The 23,071-nt window shown below is 37.6% G+C and overlaps 1 protein-coding gene and 1 long non-coding RNA gene across 2 annotated transcripts in view; one reads left to right on the plus strand and one right to left on the minus strand.

Moving 5' to 3' along the window:
- The window catches only part of LOC133542218 (uncharacterized), a 114,787-nt gene extending 114,460 nt beyond the window's left edge, over positions 1 to 327 (plus strand). Inside the window, exon 4 of the long non-coding RNA XR_009804094.1 lies at positions 1 to 327. This exon is cut by the window's left edge and continues 1,306 nt beyond it. This is a non-coding gene — a long non-coding RNA (uncharacterized LOC133542218).
- The window catches only part of calm1b (calmodulin 1b), a 44,867-nt gene that overhangs the window by 12,556 nt on the left and 9,240 nt on the right, over positions 1 to 23,071 (minus strand). The window contains exons 2-3 of the mRNA XM_061886114.1: positions 10,735 to 10,765; positions 8,346 to 8,490 (exon numbers count right to left, since the gene is read on the minus strand). Coding sequence (XP_061742098.1) covers positions 8,346 to 8,490; positions 10,735 to 10,765 — 176 coding nt within the window. The remainder of the gene's footprint in view (positions 1 to 8,345; positions 8,491 to 10,734; positions 10,766 to 23,071) is intronic.

Here is a 23,071-nt window from a genome sequence, read left to right on the forward strand (position 1 = left end):
TTAAATTCTTTTGGACGAGTCCCTCACTGCAGTTATGCCGGTGTCCTTCCTGTTGTGCTTTTTGAATGTAATGAAACTAGCGTCAATGGCATTAGCTTGATACGTTTATTAGTAGATTGCACAGTACAATACATATTCCATACAATTAACACCCCAATAAGTTTTTCAACTTGTTTAAGTCGGGGTCTATGTTAATCAATTCATGTTTAATGAGCTAATATGCTAACAGGTTCATGAGTGTCTGTGTTAGTATTAATAACTTACAATGGCATTCTGTTTATATTGTTTCAGTTTCACAAATTCCTCAGTAAATTTACCAAAACGTCACCATGGAGTTATTGAGACTGTTTAGCTGATAGGAGAGCTAGCTTCTGCAGCTAGTGGGGCCATGACGTTGACTTCTGTTTTGTTTGATCAGCCGTTTTACAGACACCGTTTGGAAACAATTAAGGCATGTAAATAAACATTCACAGAGTATTTCTGTGTAAATAACTCATTTCACAACGTATATATCTTTGACCAACATATGGAAATCTCTTTTTTTACTTCTTCTAAAAATTGAATGGGTGCAGCTAATATACCGGTGTGCTCTTTCGTCCTAAAAATACGGTGTTAGGCTGCCAGTTGTGGTGGCGACAGCAAAAGTTGCTTTTTTGGTCACACCAATGATATTTGGTATGGTTTTAACCTCCGCCTGCCTTTAATCGCGACTTGTGATTAGCTAACTAGCATGTGTCATTTGAACACATTACATCTTTAAATGCTTCTCAACATTGAATATAATTCTTTATAAAAGGTATTTAAGGTCTTAATTCTGGCAAAATCAATTTAATGACTTTTAAAGCTTTTTAATGACCCGCAGAAACCCTGATTGTCTAGTTTACAATGTTGTTTGCATTGAGTGTTTTCCATGCCTTGAAAGCTGAGAGGATTATATTGAAGTTAAATTTCAAATGAAAATGTTTTCAGTTCATATAATTCCAACCATCAAAATAACAATTATCAATACCCGCAGATAAAAAAACAGGTATCGTTATACGGTTTTCAGTTGTGTGGCCCAGCCCTATGTGATTTGTTGGTACTATTGTTCCAATCAAACAAAGCATTCCTTCTGCGGTCAGTCAAGTATGTCGCTCGTTCGGGTAAATCGAGGCAATTTCCGGCGGGCCGAGCGAGCGTACGTCTCACGGATGCCGATGTGGGGGATGCATGTAGCAGGGAGGTCTTATGTAAGCACTTTTATTTTCCATGACTGGCTCCGCTGCCGTCTGACCTAGATTGCATCAGCCGAGGGAGGCAGAGGCAGAACGAAGGGACGTTGGCGATGGCGTGTGCGTAAACGTTCACTCTTGGGCGCATGTCAAAGGGCGGGGATGGGGTGGAGGGGGCGTTGAGGATGGCGGGAGGGCGCTTTGATCGCAGGACAAGCGACCTGTGGAGCCATTGATTTGATGCTGATCGATGTGCTGCCATGTAGGCTGACATGACACTACTGCTTTCACGCGTTAGGAAGTTGGATTTTATCACGCTAGCAACACTAAAACCTATGGATGGACTAAAGCTGATGTCAGTCTAGAAGCAGGAAGTTATCGCTATAACTACCGATGTTCGGTACTTTTGGGTGCGTTAAAACTACTTTTAATAAATATATATATATATATATATATATATATATATATATATATATTCTCGAGGATTTCTGTGGTTTATCCGTTATACAGTGCTCAATACTGGGGTAGAGCGGAATATACAGGTCTATATCATCCCTACAAACCTGTTTCGCAGGTTTCCCTGCTCTTCAAGGGATTTTTAAATAGCATTTTATAACTATATATTTTATCAAATAAGATTTTATAAAATCCCTTGAAGAGCAAGGAAACCTGCGAAACAGGCTTGTAGGGATGAAATCGCCTGTTTTTTTCTGACCTAACATGTGCGTGTGTGTGTGTATAAATATATATATTATATATATATATTAGGGCTGTGAATATTTGGGTGTCCCACGATTCGATTCAATATCGATTCTTGGGATATCGATTTTTTTCGATTCGATTCTCGAGTCAAAAACGATATTTTTCAGATTCAAAACGATTCTGTATTCATTCAATACATAGGATTTCAGCAGGATCTACCCCAGTCTGCTGACATGCTAACAAAGTAGTAGATTTTAAACAAAAACGCTTTTATAATTGTTAAGGACAATGTTTTATCAACTGATTGCAATAATTTAAATTTGTTTTACCTATTAAACGAACCAAAAATATGACTTATTTTATCTTTGTGAAAACATTGGACACAGTGTGTTGTCAATCTTATGAGATGCGATGCACGTGTAAGCCACTGTGACACTATTGTTCTTTTTTATTATTTTTGTAAATGTCTAATGATAATGTCGGTGAGGGATTTTTAATCACTGCTATGCTGAAATTATGATTAATATTGATACTGTTGTTGATAATATTCATTTTTGTTTCATTACTTTTGGTTTGTTCTGTGTCGTGTTTGTGTCTCCTTTCAATTGCTCTGTTTATTGCAGTTCTGAGTGTTGCTGGGTCAGTGGATGGATGGATGTTATCGTATTGCTGTGTAGTGGTTTGTTGGATTGATTATATATATATATATATATATATATATATATATATATATAAAAAAAATCTGATTTAGCATGTCACTTAACATGAAGTACACGTTTGTGTACTTATGTACTAAGTACATCATATCAAAAGATGATTCAGTAGTTTTTATTCTAATTAGGGTCCAATAAGCCCAAATAGCAAAGACAAATAAAAACAGCTTGGGCCTTAAGAGTTAAGTTAAATACAAATATTTGCAAAAATGCTAGCATAACACGTTAACATGATAACATAGGAAAAGTTAGCGTACTTCAAAGATGGCGCCAAGTATCTATCGGTAAGATTCTTAAGTTAAATAAAATTATTTGCAAAAATGCTAGCATAACAGGTTAGCATGGTTACATTGGAGAAGTTAGCAAACTTCTAAGATGGCACAAAGTATGAAAAGCCTTGATTAATACGAATAACATTTGCAAAAAATGCTCGCATAACACGCTTGATAGCACAAGTGGAATTTGCATACTTGTAAGGTGACGCCCGCCTTTGCAGCAGGCCCATAATGAAGTCAGTGGAAACTGAAAGGTAACCTTTAGATCCTGCCCTTTATGTCATTGTCTTTTATGACTCCTATAACTTGGACTTTGATCAAGTCTTTATGACACGGCTGTCCAAACTTTTTGCAGCTAGTGCCGCATACATAAAAAAATGAAGGCTGCGGGGGCCACTTTGATATATTTTGTACATTAAAGATACTAAAACCAATACAAGGATATCAATTAACATTAACATTATATAAAAGGCATTGTCACATATTAAAAACAGTGATTGTGCATATTCAGTAAAAAGCATCAAATAAAAGCATCAACAAAAAATATATATACACACAAATATATACATATATTTTTTTTTAATTATTATTTATTTATTAGTGCTGTTTTTATTCATTCATTAGAGGCTTTTTACTGAATATGAACAAGCACTGTTCTTAATATTATATGATAATGCCTTTTACACTGTATTTTGTTTGGTTTATGTACTATATGTGATTGTATGTTTATATATTTTTTAACGTTTTCTTTGCTGTCGAATAAAACATTTGTTTATACGGAAAACACAAAATGACATTAAAGATACTAAAACCAAAACAAGGTAGGTATATCAATATGTGTGTAACTATCTGAACACAACATCCACATCTTAACTTAGCGCTATCTGTAAGAAAGCATACCGTATTTTCCGCGCTATAAGCCGCACCTAAAAATCAACAATTTTCTCAAAAGATGACAGGGCGGCTTATAACCCGGTGCACCTTATATGTGTATTAATATAAATATTTATTTTCATAGAGTTTAGGTTTCGCAACTACGGTAAACAGCCGCCATCTTTTTTCCCTGTAGAAGAGGAAGCGCTTCTTCTTCTACGGTAAGCAACCGCCAAGGTAAGCGCCCGCCCACCTGGAAAGAGGAAGCGCTTCTTCTTCTACGGCACGCAACCGCCAAGGTAAGCACCCGCCCCCGTAGAAGAAGAAGCGCGCGGCTAATCCGATTCATTTAATTTGTGTGTTTCTGTAAAGACAACCACAAAATGGCTCCTACTAAAAGACACGCGTACAACGTAGACTTCAAACTCAAGGAAATAAGTCACGCTGAAGAACACGGAAATAGAGCAGCAGCGAGAGAATTGAACATAAATGAGTCAATGGTGCTTAGGTGGAGGAAGCAACAAGATGACCTGCGCCAAGTAAAGAAGACAACACAGAGTTTGAGGGAACAAAGCAAGATGGCAACAGTTGGAGGACAAACTGGAACAGTGGGTAGTTGAGCAGAGAGCAGCAAGCAGAAGTGTCAGTACCATCACTATTCCAATGAAAGCAACAGCACCAGCAAGCGAACTTCACTTGGATAATTTTAAAGGTGGTGCTTCTTGGTGTTTCCGGTTCATGAAAAGACGCAATCTCTCCATCCGCACACGGACTACTATTTCACAGCAACTGCCAAAAGACTTTCAAGAAAAGCTGGCTACTTTCCGCGCATATTGTAAAAACAAGATAGTTCAAAAAAGATCCGTCCAGGAAGGCAAGATTCATGGAACTGCCGGACAGCGACACTGACTCTGATGACTTCGACGAGACGGAGCCCGCCATTTTGGATGCCGTATTCGCCCAATTTTTTAATTCATACACCGAAGAAGAAAAATTCGAGGGATTTATGGATAAGGAATAACTTCTGAAGGTGAGCTTTAAATGTTTATTTTGTGTGCTGTGACATTAACGTTCGAGCAAAGTTGAGTTATTGATGTTGCTATTGCTCTGCAATATTTTGAGTGTTACTATTGTTGTGATTGCACTTTCGCACACTGGTTTGTATTATTAAAGTTTGACTGACCTATCTGACTGTTTTTTTTGACATTCCCTTTAGCGCAGCGTGGGCGCGGCTTATGACCCGGTGCGGCTTATAGGTTTACAAAGTTTTTAAATATGCCATTCATTGAAGGTGCGGCTTATAACACGGGGCGGCTTATAGCGCGGAAAATACGGTATTCTATGTAATTCTGCGCTAAAAAATAAAAATTTTCGAGCATAAAAATGGCAAAACCAACTAAAAATACCAATACTTCAGTAATATTGGCCACCTGACGAAACCAAAACAATCAGGGTGGCCAGCTTCAGGCAGCATTACTTACATTAGCCGGCTAATGTTTAGCCAATTTTACTGCCTTGGCACATGCTAACTGTTAGCATGCTATCAGTACCGTGCTAATTTTGCAGCCAAACACCTTAGTCATATAACTTGTTATATGACACACGCTAATTGTGAGCATGTTAACATTACCATGTCTTCTTTTTTAGCCAATTTGGCAGCAAACCCCTTAAGTATGATATAACTTGGTACTTGACACATGCTAACAATTAATTAACATTAACTTTTTTCTTTTTTTAACTTAATTTTGCATGTATACAGTTCATAATCATTTAACTTGGCACTTGACACATGGTCCCTGTTAACATGCTAATAATACCATGCTAACTTTGCAGCGAAACGCCTCAGAGTCATATAGCTAGTTACATGACACATGATACCTGTGAGCATGTTAACGCTAGCTTGCTAACATTATTTGTCAGTTTTGCAGCCAACCCCTTAGTCATATAACTTGGTACTTGCTAACTTTTAGCAGTTTTTTTTTTATTAACTAAAAAATTTTGCATGCATACACCTCAGTCATAACTTGGTACTTAATACATAACTGTTAGCATGCTAACATTACCATGCGAATTTTGCAACAGAGTGCCTCTGACACATAACTTGATACACATTTTACCGGTTAGCCTTTTTAAAGTTAGCATGCTTTGACACATGCTAACTATTAACACGTTAACTTGTTTTAAATCTTATGAGCTAATTTTGCATGGGTACTCTTCATTGTCGTATAACATGGTACTTGCCACATGATAACAGTTTGCATGCTAAAATTACAATGCTAATTTTGCATTTTAACACCTCTGATAAAATTAACTTTGTACTTAACACATGCTACCTGCTAGCATGCTAACATTTTAAGCCAAATTTACAGCCAAACACCATAACTTGGTACTTGACAATTAACTTTGTACTTAACACATGCTACCTGCTAGCATGCTAACATTTTTAGCCAAATTTACAGCCAAACACCATAACTTGGTACTTGACACATCCTAACTATTAAACATGCCAACTTTTTTTTAAGCTAATTGCACAGCAAGGCACTACTTAAATTGCAGTTTTTTTTTTGCAGTGTTCCAATCTGCTGTGTTTAATGGTGTCTTTAAAATGTGTCGCGGGCAATTAAAAAACCAAGCTGCAGGCCGCACTTTGGACACCCCAGCTGTGTGAAGACATTTGCAAACCACAGGTTTTATTTATTTTAGTCATTGATTTATCTAATTCATAACTATTCAAGGCTAAAGTGGGGACAAGTTACACAAAGCGCTACCACCTGCTGCTTTAGCACAAGCTACTGTTGGCACCCAACACAATTTGGTACCCGTCCAAATCTCCATGACGACTCAGCATAAGTAAACCAAATTATTTGGCCTATATTTGCCATCTTTTTTTTTTTTTTTTTACAGCTGCAACAGTACTACATCAGCAGATACGATATATAAACATACGATACGCATATTTAAGATTCCACTCATTTTTGTCTGATCTGATAAGTAAAATTCAGGCTGGTTTCAGCGATACCGATAATTTGTGCAAAAATACCTATCGTGTCTCTACATTTTAAAAATAGTGTATTTGCAAATACTAACATATCTATAACAAACAACCGTAAAAAAAGAGAAAAATAATCCGGAATGTAATGGGAAAAAAGCTGAAGTATTCGAACTAATAATTAATAATATACTTAGTCACCTATACCAATTTGTCCCGTGGCCCAGCGGGGGAGGAGGGTATTTCTTTTTTTGGCATGAAAAAGGGAGTTTTTTTGGGTTGGTGCACTAATTGTATCTTGTGTTTTTTATGTTGATTTAATAAAAAATAAAAAAAAATCAAGCCCAGTGGTTGGGGACAACTGACCTATACCACAAAGTTTTTTATTTACATTTTTATATAAATACATTTTTTTTTATATATATGTATATATACATATATAACTGCGCGCTCTTTCAGTCAATCAGTGCACAAGGGAAACAAATGGCGAAATTTTGGATCTCTGAGTATCGACTATTTAAATAACAGTGGACCTATCTCCCGTCCAAAGGCTAAACCTAGTAACTCACTTCAAGCTGATTTTGAGAAAACAAAGGAAAACCAATCTATCTTGATGCTGTCTTACAAAGATCTACAAAGTCATCAAACGTATAGACGTTTTCTTGAGCTTTCATTTTCTTGCCGATTGAGCCATGGATTGAATCTGCTCATGAACGTGTGCCCTTTCTCCAGATATTTTATCACAATCTCGCGTGGGCCCCATTCTGCGTTTGCACATTGGGCAAGAGCCGTGTACAGCGTCCAGTTTTTATTTTGACCTCCACAGTTATCTGCCCAAAAGAGTATACAAGGGGAAGAATCAAGAACAATACATTTAATGAAGGTGCTTGCAACGTCCTGGGCCAATCTTCCAAATATCCCCTGGTGCCATAATATCACATAATCAGGTTGACCGTCGGCCCCCAATCGTGCAAATCTCTCATTAAAGACAATAAGGCGACTGACAAAAAAGCTCCGATTGGTCCCTTGAGATACTAGGTTTTTCTGTTGTATCTACGCGGTTATGTGGTAGTTGCTAGGTCCTGCCATGCGTGAAACAGCTTACTTACGGAACAAATTACAATATCGCATACACTAATGTAAAGTATATCACCTAGGAACTCCAAAATTATTATCAGCTCAGTTTTGACCAAAACTTAGTTACTGGGTTTTGCCTTTGGACAGGAGATATTACCTGCATGCATGCATGCATACATACCCCAATGCGGCCCCCGGGTCAAAAAGTTTGGGGACCCCTTCCTTACAGTGAATTAAATCCATAAACTTACAAAATTGAGTAAATGGTTATTTATTGTGATGTAGAGAAATGCCATATTTTGAGATGCAAATGTTGATGTTCCTTATAGACACACCTAATAAATGGGTTTGATGTTTTTTGCTGCTAAATTAAACACATTAGCAGTTTTATAAAAAAAAAACATAAAATAAAAATGAAAAACAACTTATAGCCTTGTCGCACAATACTCATGTTTAAATAACTTTTACTGCGAACGATTATCGGACATTAGAAGAAAGGTACTGACCGTCAGCGTCCACCTCGTTGATCATGTCCTGCAGCTCGGCCTCTGTGGGGTTCTGTCCCAGCGACCTCATGACGGTGCCAAGTTCTTTGGTGGTGATGGTGCCGTCTCCATCCTTGTCGAACAAGGAAAAAGCCTCCTTGAACTCTGGCAGGGGGGGGCGAAAGGGAGACCACGTTAGACCAGCATTTAAGGCCTGAAAAAGTTTTTGTGTGTTAAAACAGACCAAAGGCATTTTTACGGTGAATATAAACCACGGGGAATTAAAGAGGACTAACCTTGGAGCCTTTGCACACGCTAATTAAGCCTAATTAGCCACCGAGGGGGTTTGGTGGTGAAAACAACTAAGAAGCCTCCAGTTTGAGAACTTAATCCGCCATTATTTATTCATCAAGATACTGTAGTCAATGAAACTAACTGTAAACCTAAAAAATATGCTTTTAGGGCTGGGCGATAAAACGATAGAAATGTATAACGCAATGGAAATGTAATTAATATCAATAAAAAAATGTGTTTGATAAAACATTTTTTCCCCCCTTTTTTGTCAGAAGATAGCAAAATGGAGGAAGTCAAAATGGAGAAAATGTGGCTAAAAGAGGAAAAGTCCCCTGGACAGTACGGCACTTTTTTTCCTCAAAGGGACCTTAGTCAGACCAATGTGGTCTGTAAATGATGCAAGGCACTAACACCACACCACCTTAGCCGAGCTCACCCTTTAGAGCACTAAATCTGCAGAAAATAGGTCTTCTCAGGTTTTTTTATGTTTACATTTTCACACTTTGCACTGTTTTCTTACTTTCTTAGGCATTTCTTATTTTTGCACCTTCATTTTAGGAGCTTATTGCCAGGGTTTGCGGGTATCAGCAAATCTAAAAAAAAAAGCTTAATAATGCCACTTACAGAAAATTCAAGATCCATTTCCTACTGCAAACATTTAAGTGAAGTGAATTATATTCATATAGCGCTTTTTCTCTAGTGACTCAAAGCGCTTTACATTGTGAAACCCAATGTATAAGTAACATTTAAACCAGTGTGGGTGGCACTGGGAGCAGGTGGGTAAAGTGTCTTGCCCAAGGACACAAAGGCAGAGACTAGGATGGCGGAAGCGGGGATCAAACCTGGATCCCTCAAGTTGCTGGCACGGCCACTCTAACAACCGAGCCATACCGCCCAGGTTATTATATACAGTTAAGTTAAAGTACCAACGATTGTCACACACACACACACGAGGTGATCACACCCTGGGAGGTGAGGGGAGCAGTGAGCAGCAGCGGTGGCCGCGCCCGGGAATAATTTTTGATGATTTAACCCCCATTTCCAACCCTTGATGCTGAGTGCCAAGCAGGGAGGTAATGGGTCCCATTTTTATAGTCTTTGGTATGACTCGGCCGGGGTTTGAACTCACGACCTACTGATCTCAGGATGGACACTCTGACCACTAGGCCATTATTGTATTCATTTAGCCGACTAATTGTATTAGTACAGATACATACATACATACACATACACACATTATATATATATATATATATATATATATATATATATATAAATATTACATATATTATATGTTATATTGCTATTATGGTACATTTTTGGTCTACTTTATACCTGCATTATCCTTTCCATCCTTTGTCACTGACCTACTCTGTGGAACAATTTCACTTGTGGTTCAAAAAAGTTTGTGTAAGTCAAAGATAACATTGACAATGATAGTCTCAAACAGTGATCAAGAGTAAATTAGAATCAGCTCACAAAACTCTTTCAATCAGAGACATTTTTATTTATTTATATTTCTGCAGTTGCAGCAGCAGTTGCCAGTTTTGGTGGCAACTTTGTTGGTCATGCCAGCCAAAGAAATTTGACACGGTACACTCCAGCCTGCCTTTAACCGCCGACTTCTGATTAGCTAATTTCATGTGTCATTTCAACCCACTACATTTTTATAACGTCTCTCAACATCAAATTGAATGCTTTTTAATGCCATTTAAGGCCTTTGTTTCTTTTAAAATACCAGCGGGGTACCTGATTGTTCTATGTGGTTTAAGAACATTGTTTACATAGTGTTTTTCATGCTTGTGTGGACATTTCCATTTGAAATAAAAATGTTAACATTTCATATACATTTCTCCAAAAAAATCAATAATCATCGATATAAAACACTTACATTGTGATAGCATTTTCAGCTGTATCGCCCAGCCCTAATGGGTCTTAGTCCTGGCTCCTGTGAATACTTCTACTTAATCCCTGATCATTTTGCAGAGAGCTGATGCGCTCCCAAGGGAGTAGAGAAAAAAAAACACCCCCCACCCCCCCTGCATTCCATGTGACAGAGTCGTGTTGCGCAACGGCTGTGAGTGAAAAGCTTCATTGAGTAAAAAACGTTCATACCTGCGATCTGCTCTTCTGTTAGTTGGTCGGCCTGTGGATGGAGAGAGAGAAGGGCGGGGTGAGCCGGTGGCGAACAAACAAGTTACTCAGCACGCACATTTTCCCCAACCCCAAACGTACTGCTCATCACATTCCACATCCACACCCACCCTCCCACCAGCCCGCGGTGCAACACTGGCGCCCGTGTTCGGGTCCGTGGTGGCCTCCGACTGACACAGCAAAGACTAAGACTTACTCCAAATTAGCTGCTGCAGACCTGTCCCAATCCGTCATTTCCTTTCTGAGGTTTTCTTAGCAAAGCATGATCAGGCTGTGTTAAACCGATGTGATCCGTATCGTACTTTAATGGCGCGGTTAGTCTCAGTCTCAGTCGCTCCTTGGCTGCTAAGATCGTTCTCACTAATCACATGTTGCCACTGGCTTGAAGAATATTCATCAGACAATACTGTCCGGAGAGCAGCTAGCAGACAGATGTTTAAGGACATACCGGAATTTATGAATTATAAACAAGTTACTTTTTTCCTATGCTTTAAATCCTTCGGCTTATTAAACTGCGGCTAATATATGGATTTTTCTTTACTGATTGCCATGATGCAAACGGTTGTTATTTTTTAAAACAAGAAAAATTTGTTATTGTTTGTGCTGTGGTGCCAGCCTTTGGACAAGTTAACTTACTGCAGGCTCTGCAGTGTACTTCTGTTTCGAGCTGTCAACCGGAAGTATCGTCTGCTAGCGTTTCTACGCTTGTGGATTCTTCATTCATCGCTCCAAGCAACGTTTGTAAGTTTTTACAATAGAACTAAAATGATTCATACTGACTAAACCGTCCCATGTACAAGTGTTTTCATGCGTATTTGTACGTGCTATTGTATTGCAATCAAGCGGGCGTCGTTAGCATTAACTAATATGCTAACACATTTAGTGTCTGTTTTAGTATTATTAACTCACAACGGCATTCTTTTTTTATTGTTTCAGTTTCACATATCTGTCAGTAAATTCACCAAATGTCAACGTGGAGGTATTGAGTCTGTTTAGCTAATTGAAGAGCTAGCGTTCGCAGCTAGTGGGTCCATGACGATGACTTCTGTTTTGTTTGATCTGCCGTTTTAGTGCCGTGCTACAGAAACTGTTTGGAAACAGGTATGCATATATCCATCCATCCATTTCTACCGCTTATTCCCTTTTGGGGTCACGGAGGGCGCTGGCGCCTATCTCAGCTACAATCGGAACAGGTCGCAATATTTCTGTGTAAACAACTAATCTCACAACGTATATATCTGCAGCTTACAGTTACAGTGTGGTTAATATATGGAAGAATACTCCCTCCCTGCCCCTCTTAAAATTGTGCTTTACAACAGATAGAAGCATGGAGTGCTCTTGGTAGACAGCTGCATTGACTCTGGACTTGATGAAACACAGTGGACCCAAAACCAGCAGCTGACATGGCTCCCCAAACCATTGCTGACTATGGGAACACACTGGATTTCAAGCAACTTGGATTTTGCTCCTCTCCAGCCTTCCTCCAGACTATAGAGCCTTGACTTCCAAATGAAATACAAAATTTGCTTTCGTCTGAAAACAGGACTCTGGACCACTCTGCAACTGTTTGTCAGTCAGACGCTTCTTGCGTTGTCTTGAGTTCAGGAGTGGCTTGACCATGGGAATACGGCTATTTGGCTTGACCATTGGAATACGGCTATTGTAGCTGTATCTGTTGAAAAGCTCTATGGAGATGATGATTTCATTTTCCAGCATGATCTGGCACCTGCCCAAAGTGCCAAAACCACCAGTAACTGGTGTATTGACCATGGCATTACTGTCCGTGATTGGCTTGCCAACTCCCCTGACCTGAACCCTATAGAGAATTTGTGGGGTATTGTGAAGAAGAAGCTGAAACACACCAGACTCAATAATGCAAATGAGCTAAATGTCGCTATTGAAGCATCCTGGGCATCCATAACACCTCAGCAATGCCACAGGCCGATTGCCTCCATGCCACGCTGCATTGATGCAGTAATCCATGCGAAAGGATTCCTAACCAAGTACTTAGTGCATTAATTGACATTTTTAAATGTTTGATTTTGTTTTGCTGTTATCTTTTTTTTTTACTTGGTCTGATGAAATATTCAAATTTTTTGAGATAGGATTTTTGAGTTCTCTTAAGCTGTATGCCATAATCAGCAATATTAAAATAATAAAAGGCTTGCAATATTTTAGTTGATGTGTAGTGCATCCAGAATGTATGACATTTTCATGTTTTTAGTTTCATTACAGAAAATAAAAGGACTTTATCACAATATTCTAATTTTCTGAGACAGTCCTGTATATTAGGGCTGCGAATCATTGGGTGTCCCACGATTCGATTCCCTATCGATTCTTAGGGTTGCGATTCGATTATAAATCGATTTTTTCGATTCAATGCGATTCTGTATTCATTCAATACATAGGATTTCAGCAGGATCTACCCCAGTCTGCTGACATGCAAGCAGAGTAGTACATTAAAAAAAAAAGCTTTTATAATTGTAAAGGACAATGTTTTATCAACTGATTGCAATAATGTAAATTTGTTTTAACTATTAAACAAACCAAAAATATGACTTTATTTATCTTTGTGAAAACATTGGACACAGTGTGTTGTCAAGCTTATGAGATGCGATGCAAGTGTAAGCCACTGTGACACTATTGTTCTTTTTTTTTTATTTTTATAACTGTCTAATGATAATGTCAACGAGGGATTTTTAATCAATGCAATGCTGAAATTATAACTAATATTGATACAGTTGTTGATAATATAAATTGTTGTTTCACTACTTTTGGTTTGTTCTGTGTCGTATTTGTGTCTTCTCTCAATTGCTCTGTTTATTGCAGTTCTGAGTGTTGCTGGGTCAGGTTTGGTTTTGGAATAGGATTGCATTGTTATGGTATTGCGGTGTATTGTTTTGTTGGAATGCTAAAAAAAAATTGATCAAAAAAACTATAAAAAAAAAAAAAAGAGAACCGATTCTGAATCGTACAACGTGAGAATCGCGATTCAAATTGGAATCGATTTTTTCCCACACCCCTTATATATATATATATATATATATATATATATATATATATATATATATATATATATACATACATACATACATACACACACACTTATTATTGTTACTGTTTAGCATTATATAAAAGGCATTATCACATATTAAAAACATTGATTGTGCATATTCAGTAAAAAGCATCTAATAAATAAAAGCAGCAACAAAAAAATATATACACACACATATGTATATATACATATTTTTTTATTATTAGTACTGCTTTTATTCATTCATTAGAGGCTTTTTACTGAATATGCGCAAGCACTGTTTTTAATATTATATGATAATGCCTTTTATACTGTATTTTGTTTGGTTTATGTACTAAATGTGATTGTATGTCTATATATTTTTTAACGTTTTCTTTGCTGTCGAATAAAACATTTTTTTATACGGAAAACACAAAATATGCAATATTTTCACCAATTTTTTTAAAAAGTGGAATATTTATGACGTATTTGGAGCCTTCAATAGGTCAACATTGATTTTAATGAATTATGACAGTTTTAACAGCCTGCATGGCAGCTGTGTTATTAGTTTCAAAATCACCACAATTTTTCATTACATTACACTTGTCTGCTCTTTGTAATTATTTTTAAAATGTGCTGCGGACACCCCTGCATTAAATAGAAAACACACCAACAAAAAAACAAAAACACCCATTTGAGAGTAGCATTCTTCCTAAACACCAAAAAGGTTCCATTCCCATGGTTCCAGTGAATTAGTCACATTTGCCAGTTCTGCCTCCCAGCCAATTCCCACAGCCGATCGGCGCACTTAAATGTTTGCACCTGCAAATTAGCTCCGGATATAGCCGCGCATTGAGGTCATCGCCGAGTCCCAGAGTGGCGGAAAAACAACCGTGTTTGGAGCTCTTTTTTTGTGTATCTTGCCAGTCATTTCAATCTGTGGAGACTGAAGCCGAGCTGAAAGGCCGAGGAAATGACTAACGCTGCACGATAACCAAACAAAATAAAAAATAATAAACTTCTTCCTAATATCAGTAATGATAACTTTATATATTTTATTTCTTACATTCAGATATAACTGTAGTTTGTGCACACCTTTCTTTGAGGCAGCAAGTGTTGTAACGATACTGGTGTTTCAGGTGGCTGATAAGGTTTGATGTGTTGACACTTGATATGGGGATCATTTGAAGCATGTACTGCACAAACCAATGAAGAGGTCCCACACGATCAGCGTCATGGTTGTTTACATTGAGCTCAGAAGAGAAGCGCTTGATTTACTCACCCTAAACCGAGGGTCTTTAGGACCTTTCAAAAATGTATGAAAATAGACGAACATATTTTTTTGCTTTAATATGGTTTCTTTAGGAGGACAAACATGACACAAACCTTCCTAATGGTTAGAAATTCCACTCTATGTTAAACATGCTTCACTGATGAGTGTTTGGCGGGCGCCGATTAGTTTTGGCGGTCCTTGAACTCACTGTAGTTTGTTTACAAGTACATAGAAATACATGTTTTATATCACTCTTTTGTCTCATTTTGTCCACCAAATGTTGTATGCTGTACGTGAATGCACAAAGGTGAGTGTTGTTGATGTTAGTGACTTGTGTGTAGTGCTAATCAGGCATTTTTGGTCACTGCATGACTGCAAGCTGATCGATGCCAACATGCTATTTACACTAGCTGTTTGTACATATTGCTTGTATTCCTTTAGCCATTTTAAGCCAGTAATTTCCACGAGTTATATCACCCTTTGAGAAGCCTTTTACTAATGTTTTCCAATGTTGTAAAAATGTGTAGCATAAATATTACATTTCAACATTTCTTTCAACGAAGATTTGTGTCAGCCTGCGACATAGTCATTTTGATAGTAGGCTAATAAAGACACTTATAAAATGTGTTCATTTTATGACTTATATAAGTTTTGCGGCTCCAGGCATATTTTTTTTATTTTTGGTCCAATATGGCTCCTTCACAGTTTGGGTTGCCGACTTCTGCCCTAACCCATCCACAGCAACCTGGCCTCGTTTTAGCTTTGCATTTATCGGCACTATTTTCTAATGTTAGCGGATTTATCGGTATGGGCTCCTAATTCCTCATATTTATCCGGCACCCCTAAAAATATCTATATAATATCTTATTTGCTGTGACAGTATTGTTTATGCAAGTTTAGATTGTGATATATGTCGTTTGCATTTAAGGTAGCTAGCCAGCAATTAGCGCGTTAGCTTACTTTTCCAGTTAACGAGCAGTATCAGAATCCGAATACCTTTATTGTCATTGTATGGAAACAACGAAATTGGACAGCAATCCAGCTAAATGCTTTTAAAACAACCTACTTAAAAGTCTTAAGAAATCAAAAAAAATAATTAAAAACATAAAATGTTAAAAACATATTGCACATTAGAGCTTTATCAGAGGTAAGCAAGTTAATAAGAGTGGTCAGTGTTTAGGCACGTGCAGAGTTTAGGGCAATAACAGCTCTAGGATATAAACTGTTTTCAATCTCTTTGTCCTTGCTTTAATGGGTTTATAGCGCCTCCCTGAGGGCAAGAGTTCAAGCCACTGGTGACCTGGGTGGGATGACTCCCTGAGGATGCTGTTTGCTCTCCTGTTGCAGTGTATCTTATCACTGGTTCGTTGTTCAAAGTGCGGTCATCAATCGCAGATTTACAATAATTTCAAAATAAAATGTAATACTAAGAATAATAAAAGTACAATTTCAATGATGATGTGAAATTTATTAGGGGAAAAAATAATGAAGGTAATGGAAAGCAGAGCAATGTTTATTTTAACTATTTCTTTTAAAATAAGCATGACACTGATGGAATATGCATGTGTGTTTAATCCGATTACTCCACTTATCAAACAACCGAATTGATAGATTATTACATTATTGATGGATTGTTATATTATTAAAGTAATTTACAGCTGCAGCAAGGATTGGTTGCGGTTCACATTTGAACTGATACGGTACAATTCCTGGTACTTTTACGCGAGTTAATAAATATGAATTTTTTGGGGGGTAATAAAATCTATTTTTTTGCAACATCTAAAAATAATTATGCTAAGGGATGTCCCGTTGTTGTATCTTGTCTTATCATTACCTTTCTGAGTCTCATTTGCAAGTATGACATTTGGTTGTATTACAAGACGTTAGATGGCAGTACTGTATAGTTTATAGTAAGGCTGCGAATCTTTGGGTGTCTCACGAATCGATTATATATCGATTTTCCAAAAATACGACTTATTTTATCTTCGTGAAAACATTGGACACAGTGTGTTGTCAAGCTTATGAGATGCGATGCAAGTGTAAGCCACTGTCTAATGATAATGTCAATGAGGGATTTTTAATCACTGCTATGCTGAAATTATAACTAATATTGATACTATTGTTGATCATGTTCATTTTTGTTTCACTACTTTTGGTTTGTTCTGTGTCGCGTTTGTGTCTCCTCTCAATTGCTCTGTTTATTGCAGTTCTGAGTGTTGCTGGGTCAGGTTTGGTTTTGGAATTGCAATGCATTGTTATGGTATTGTTGTGTATTGTTTTGTTGGATTGATTAAAAAAAAATTAAAAAACAACAAAAACGATATAAAAAAAAAGAATCAATTCTGAATCGCACAACGTGAGAATCGCGATTCGTATTCGAATCGATTTCCCCGCCACACCCCTAGTTTATAGTGTTCATGTTGCGCCCTAAAAGTGTTAATACTGTAAGTGTTGTTCTTTTCACGCAGCAGCTGTTTGATTGTAATGTACGTCTTACTTGTAGTTTTTATGAACAAATTTGGAGGTGCTGGAAGTCGCCATGTAAAATCACTAATGCAAATTGTCAGCATGTCAATAGCAAAGCCAATATATATTAGCATAAAGTGAGCATTTTTTGGAAAGGTTGGAAGTGTTTTTTGAATTAATTTCTTTTTTGGCATTGGAGTTTGCAACATACTTTCAAAATAGTTTGGCTGAGTACGCTCTCGGTGCTGCTGGAGTGACCGCCAAGTGTCAGAATTGTGACGTTACATGCAAACTAGGTACTGTAACATTGCACCGTTGGATTTTGGTAGGCCCATTCGGATTCGGCACCCATTCCTCGTTATTGGATTTATCCGTAATTATTCATATAAATCCGATATGTATCATGCACGATTACATGTTACTTTGTACAAAGTTCTATGAAATATACGTACTGAATTGATCATTTTTGTAATTTTGTGAAACTTTTAAGTCATTTCATGCTTCTCGTTACTTTTAATCTGAGTCCTCCTTTTCCGATCTTTGTACAAAGTTTAGCTAAAAAGCTGGAGGCGTGGTATAAAACCTATCAAACACACTCTGTCTTCTGCTAAGTTAATTTTACGCGAATCGGTCCTTGGTAGGACCGGCGGGATTGGGTCGGTGCCAAAAAATCTGGTGCCCGTTCTTAGCTGCGGCCCGAGAAATCGTCAATACCGTCCACAATGCCACTTTTTGATCTTGCAGAATAAGTCCAGTATTTCAGAGCCTTGAGAGAACTAACCAAAGTATCAATGGAGCAGGTTATTGTTTCAACCCATAGTCATGGTCTTCCTGTTCTAATTGTGTTCCTGACAAAACAAATGGGGTACAACAGAATTAGTCCATCTCACATAATGAAGAGATTGACTTATTCTCTCCACATGACAAGATGACCTTTCAGCTCAGCAATGGAGAAAAACAAAATGCCTCATGACTTGAGCAGCGAACGGCGGATGAATCGATGAAGCCCGGCTGGGGAATGGTGAATAACCCCAGCAGCACTCATACGATTAGCGGACATGATTCAATAACGTCTCTGGCAAACACGGGGGCTCGCTTTTCTTCTTCCTTCCTGCCTCTAAAAGAAAATGTCAAGAGTCCCAACGTCTTAAAACGTGCTGGCTCATTTTCTTTGTGTTTCTGCCACGTCTTTGTTGCTTTCAGCAATGCTGTGCGATATGCTTTGTGCTAACGGCTGATTTTAATGCTGCCGGCGTACCTCATGTCGTGTCTTCAAGAGATGTAAAAATAAGACGTGTTCAAGTCGCTCCTAGATTACAGAAAATTCCGGAAGCTTTGAACCCTGCGGCTTAAAAAACAGTGCGGCTAATTTACAGATTTTTCTTCATTCACGGTCATAATGTTTTGCGCTCAATAGTTTTCATTAATGCTACAATTTTGTATTGAAGTTTGCGCCATCTTACGGACAACTTCGGGTTAAAAATTTACTTTGTTTTATTTAATGTCTTACACTGGAAGTACAACCGTTCATAATTTTTCGTTCTTCATTTCTAGCAACATTTGTACGTTTTACAATGTAACTACACCAATTCTTACATACTAAACCAGGGGTGTCAAACATAAAATGAGCTGCATTTTTTTTAAAAGAAAGAAACTGCTGTTTAAATGTGTCCACTGGACGTCGCAATAGCAATTCAAGTCTAAACCACGACACTGTTTAAAAATGACGTGTCAGCTGGATTGGCTGCCGCTACTCCAAGCAATCAGCTGCTCCTGTTGTGGCTGGCGGCAGTACCGACGCACAACACATTCTTTCATTGTAAATTATCCACTTAACAACTAAAATAACGAAACGGTAAGCTTCAAAGACTTAAGTCAACTTGAACATCATCATTGTAGTTAAGAGCATTAGCAATTAGTTGAATCCACGATGCGCACCCTGAACTCCATTGTAAAAATGTGTGTTCCTACATTTGTTGTGTGTTCTATTTTATGCTGAAATCTACTAACATTGTTAAAAGTTTTTAGTTATGTTACCTTGTCTCCGGCTATGGTTTCATTTTGATGTGTGTAATATTTGAATGGTAATAAATTAATGTGTTGTAGCAGTTGCGTATTTTACCAATGCGGCCGTTTAAAGAAACACTTGATTGCTTTTCCAAGCGTTTTAAATGGTGAATCATAAACAGTAAGTGCTTAAAGTTAGATGGCTTTAAAAAAAAAAAAACAGACAAAGTCTAAGTTCATTGTGTACTTCATGGGGTTTTTGAAACTGCACCAATGTATTCCTCAAAATATTCTAATTTGAAGGGTTTTGCCAAGAGGATTATTTTTAATATGCACATTTTCAGAATGTGCTTGTTCTATTTTTGGCCAAAGTGATACAAAAAACAATGTGGAGTTTATTTTTAAGTTTTAAAGCCATGATTTTACCAGTTCGGCCCACCTGGGAATATATTTTGCTCCATGCGGCCCCTGAGCTAAACTCAGTTTTAATCCCCTGTACTAAACTGTCCCATGTGTGATGTCTGCATGAGTGCTTCCATGCATGTTTGTATGTGCTATCATAATGTAATGAACCTAGCATTAATTAGTTAACATGCTTACAAGTGTTTGTGTGAGTAATATTAACTTACAACGGCATTCTTTTTGGATTGTTTCAGTTTCACAAATTCCTCAGTAAAATTCACCGTGGAGTTATTGAGTCTGTTCAGCTGATTGAAAGCTAGCTTGCGCTTCTAGTGGGTCCATGGCAACGACTTCTGTTTTGTTTGATCAGCTGTTTTACTGCCCTGTTACAGACACCGTATGGAAAAAACTAAGGTAAATAAACATTTACAAAATATTTCTGTGTAAATAACTCATTTCACAACGTATGTATATTTTGCGGCTAATACATGGAAAAATATTTTTTCTTCTAAAATTTGTTGGGTTCGGCTCACATAAGAGTGCGTTCTATTGTCCGGAAAATATCATACCGTTGTTTGATCCATGTATGACTTTTTTCAATCAATCATCTTTTTGGCACAAATTCCTCTTTGGGTTTTGTTGGTTTAGCTTCCATTATGCTTTTCGTCTATGCTACATTTTTGACGTCCATGCTCTCGTCCTCAAGTTATTTCCAATGACGTAAAAATGCTCCCGCAGAGCAGCTGCAGTTACATTAGCCCCAGCTCACACCTTAAAATTACGTAACAAACAACATAATTATATCGTAAAATAGGCCTTTTTACGTTACACTGTGAAATTTTCGTAACATTGCAAAGCACAAGCTTTTAGACTATGTTCACTATGGAGAGTATTATGCCCAATTTAGATTTTATTTTATTTAATCCAATCTTTTTACTTGTTTGCATTACTGCAGAACCTTCGGACTGCAGTTGCATCGAATACAAATCTGATTCCTATCCACATGCAAAAGAGGCCTTGGTCAGATTTGGAAAAACAAATCTAATTGTAACTTTCTTACTGACATTAATTAATCAGATACATGTCGCACATTAAGAGAATCTTTGAGGTCCTTGATATGGGGGAAAAAAATCTGAATTGACCTACAGAGAGAACCTAGCCTTATTATTAATGATAAACCCTGTATTGTCGCGTGATTCCTATTACAGATTTATGTTAAACATTAAGGATGTTCCGATCAGACATTTATGCTGCCGATTTCCATCATCGATGAGTGAAATCGGCTGATACCAATAACGATTGCATGGACTAACTGTAAATGTTCAATGTATATGTGGCAAGTTTAAAAAGATCAACACAATACAATTGAAACTAGTTACTGTATTTTTCAGGTTATAAGTCGCTGGGGAGTACAAGTCACACCGGCCAAAAATGCATAATAAAGAAGGAAAAAAAGATATACAAGTCGCATTTTTGGGGGAAATTTTTCGCCAGTCCCTTACAAGTTTCTCGCTTACGTCAAACTTTCTTTCTGCTGCCCGATTGCCGTTTTCTGCTGCATATTTCACTAGTCCCGGCTTGTAGCCTGCAGTATATGATTTCCTTTTCGGTGCTATTTTTTTTCAGCCCTTCTCAGTTTTTATAAGTTACCGCCAATGTTGAAATGATCACTTTTCATAGGTACGGCAGTAGTAGCAGGTAGCCCCCCCCCCATCATAATGCACTTCTGCCATGACCCGCCCCCCCGCCGAATTTTTATTGGTTGAAGTGTGTGTGATATACGCCTAGTCTCTTACCTGAATGAGATAAATATTAAATATTTTACGCTAATGTGGTAAGAATTTCAATCGCTCCCCCAGCCAAACTATGAAAATAACTGACTTATAATCCAAAAAATACGGTATTTCTCTTGCATTACACAATATTTTGAACAAATCAAAGTCACTAGTACACAGGAACTAAACTAAAGTAAAAACTACTATATTCTACATGTTTAAATTTTTTATGTTTTTGCCCTCAAAGTCCTCCCGTGTCCAAGGAATTAACAAACATCAACAAAAACAACGATTTTGAGAAAAAAAATATTGACATCACTGGAGTATCAACTACAATCTGACATGACCATACAGTAGGTGTCGACACCAACAATTATTGGATCGATGCACTGTCCTTCCATGTCAGGTACTTCTGACTGTGACAACGCTGACACATCAACAGCATCCTCTTTAGAACTCTTACTAATCTATGTGTTCATTTCCTGTTAGTAACTGCTTACTTTCTGCTGTAACGTCTATACTTTTTTAGCTTTACTAAGCACGAGTATGATGCTTTAAGCTTGTTTAGCTAGCATGCCTGCTCTTGCTTTAGTGATCATAATACTTAAGATACTAAGAAATAGAGTTTTTTTTCAGTAGTGGAGGTATTTATCATTTACTTATTAGTTCGAGGAGTTTTTCCACACATATTACCGTAGTTTTCAGATTATAAGTCGCACCAGAGCAGAGAGGTAGCAGCATGGGTAACGTTAGCTGTGATGCCAGCAGAGCCGTGCGAGTGGTAATACGAGAGAAAGAAGGTGCGAATGAAGGAAGAATGAATTCCCAATAAAAACAGCTGGGGGTCCATCGTCTGGCGGTGGTTTGGCTTCAAGTGGGAAGATGACGAATAGACAACCGTAATTTGTAAAGTGTGGGTCAAAAGCGTTGCTGTAAAAAGTTGCATCACTGCTAATAAGTAGCATCGTTTGAAAAGTCACCTGCTAGAGAATGAAGAGAATTTCATAACGTCCGCGGTAACCAACCACACAGCGAAGGACGAATACTATTTGACACTTAAAATGTCTGACAATCTTCCACTTTCTGTTTTGGAAATGACATGAACGTTTGTGCCACTGCTTAATAAGTGTTTAATAAATACAGTTTTGGTCAATTGACTTAATTGTGATTTCCTTCTCTGCACGAAAGTTTAAAAGTAGCATATATTAATACAGTATGAACAAGAATGTTTTAATGTAGACACATAGAAACACCATACTGCTGTGATTACATGCAGAAAGTGTTCATTCAAGGCCAAGGCAAAATATGGAGATATCGTATATTGCGATATGGCCTAAAAATATCGAGATATTGAAAAAAGGC

Source organism: Nerophis ophidion, linkage group LG24, assembly GCF_033978795.1.
Source record: "Nerophis ophidion isolate RoL-2023_Sa linkage group LG24, RoL_Noph_v1.0, whole genome shotgun sequence".
NCBI lineage: Eukaryota > Metazoa > Chordata > Actinopteri > Syngnathiformes > Syngnathidae > Nerophis > Nerophis ophidion.